Consider the following 2,089-nt stretch of genomic DNA (forward strand, 5'->3'; position numbering starts at 1 on the left):
GCAACTGCTCGGTTGCGGAGCAGTCGGAGTGCCGCACGGGACGTTAGGAATGCAGATGCGTGGACCCAACAAACTGGGCGATGTATTTAATTTTGTGTTGGTGCCTTCTTTTTGATTTTAGTTGTTGCGCGGGGAGTAAATATCCCCCGACCTAGTTTTTTTTTTTTTGCGCTGCTGAAGACGTGAAGCAAAATCACCTGCCGAGGCAATTAATTTACTTTTTATTTTATTTTTGGGGAACTGCGGGAATTTCTCATCGCCATTCTTTTTTTTTTTTTTGGTTTTGCGGCGTGGGCGATGATCACCGCCGCTGTGGGTGCCACCGTCTGGGACCTCGCAGTGTTCTTCATCTTTTCTTCTGTCTGCGCGCAGAGACGCCACCGTTTTGCTTTTGGTTCCCGCTGCTTCTTTTGCCTCCCCACACACACGCTCACACATGCAGAAGGAGGAAAGGGAAGTCGACCAGACGCTACTCGCTGCTGTGCGCTTCGAGGGCCCTGCTGTCACAACCATCACCACACACACATCGCCCACACAACATGCCCCGGCATCTGTTTTTTTATTATGCGGTGCTGATCTGCGTGCTGTCGATATGCAGCTGCAGCAGTGGGGCTGCGACCGATGATCAAAAGGGTGCTGTGGGCCCACTTAAAGGGACAACATCGATAGATGGTGCCAAATGGGAGGAAATGCAATGCGTCGAAGGGTCAGTCACCTCGCTGCGTGTCCCCAGCCTTGTGGAGGTGGACGGTGATGTGTTTGCCGTTGCGGAGGCTCAGTACAAGAAGAAAGGCAGCGAAGAAGCTGTCAGCGTTGCTGGAATTGCGTCGGTGCTCCTGAAGGAAGGTGAAGCAGGCCCTACGGAGATCTCGACGGTGGGCACGAGTTTCCTTCACATGCAGCTGCTGAAGGGCAGTGACGCGGCTGAGAAGGCAACGGAGATAATGCAGCCGACGACAATTGTAGTAGGCAACGATGTCTACATGCTGCTGGGAAACTACAGCCGCACAACGCCGAAAGCTGAAGCTTCCGGTAAGGACGGGTGGAAGCTTTTGCTGGTGAAGGGAACAGTCAGTAGAACCAGTAATGAGGAAAAGAAAATTCAGTGGGGTGAGACCCATGCAGTGCAGCTTGAATCTCGAATTCATGGTTCTTTGACTCGGTTGGTTGGGGGCGGAGGGTCGGGTGTTGTGCTGCAGGACGGCTCGCTTGTGTTCCCCATGCAGGCCACAGACACGAAGAATGGAAAGGGCGTTTTTCTGGCCATGCAACTCACCCAGGTAGAGAATAAATGGGAGCTTTCTCGGCAGATGGCGGAAATTGGGGGCTACAGGGATCCAGCCATAGTGGAGTGGGATGACGACGAGAAACTCCTCGCACTGGTTCCCTGCAAGGATGGCTACTACGACGTGTACAAGGGTCTTGGGGCCGGCAGAAGCTGGCACCCGGTGCGCGAGCCAATTTCCCGCGTGTGGGGCAACTCACTGAAGCGTCAAGGGGAAGGCGTGCGAAGCGGCTTCATCACTGCAGCCATCGAGGACAAGAAGGTGATGCTGCTTACCCTGCCGGCGTATTCGGAGGAGAAAGGAAAGGGCCAGCTGCATCTTTGGGTGACAGACAATGCCCGTGTGCACGACGTTGGGCCGGTATCCAATGAAGAGCATGACGCTGCCGCCAGCTCCCTGCTGTACAGAAAGAAGAGGAATAAGGAGGATGAGTTGGTTTTGCTGTACGAGAAGAAAAATGATGCGGATGACTCATTCAGCCTTGTCTCTGTGCGCCTGACTGACAAGCTGCCGTGGATAAAAGAAGTGGTGAAAACTTGGAAAGAAATGGACGCCGCACTAAAAAGCTGCACTTCCGGTGGCACTTTCGACCCGCGAGCGAAGGGCATGTGTAATGGCCCTATTCCCACGGAAGGGCTGGTTGGCTTTTTGTCCAACACATTAACGGATGGAACTGATGCTGGGACCGTATGGGTCGACGAGTACCTCGGCGTGAATGCAACGGTGAAGACTGGAGAACTGGCAAGCGATGAGTGGGGCGTGACGTTCAAAGGCGTTGGGGCGGGGCGGAGTGGCCGGTGGGC

The 2,089-nt window shown here is 54.3% G+C and overlaps 1 protein-coding gene across 1 annotated transcript; it reads left to right on the forward strand.

Moving 5' to 3' along the window:
• Positions 1 to 539: 539 nt before the first annotated feature.
• On the forward strand, positions 540 to 2,087 carry TraAM80_09786 (trans-sialidase; the record flags this gene model as incomplete). Its single annotated transcript, XM_029386449.1, has 1 exon — positions 540 to 2,087. A coding segment is annotated over one exon (1,548 nt), but the record flags the coding sequence as incomplete, so codon positions are not given.
• Positions 2,088 to 2,089: the final 2 nt, after the last annotated feature.

Source organism: Trypanosoma rangeli, assembly GCF_003719475.1.
Source record: "Trypanosoma rangeli strain AM80 chromosome Unknown Tra_15.4_contig_00680, whole genome shotgun sequence".
Lineage (NCBI taxonomy): Eukaryota > Euglenozoa > Kinetoplastea > Trypanosomatida > Trypanosomatidae > Trypanosoma > Trypanosoma rangeli.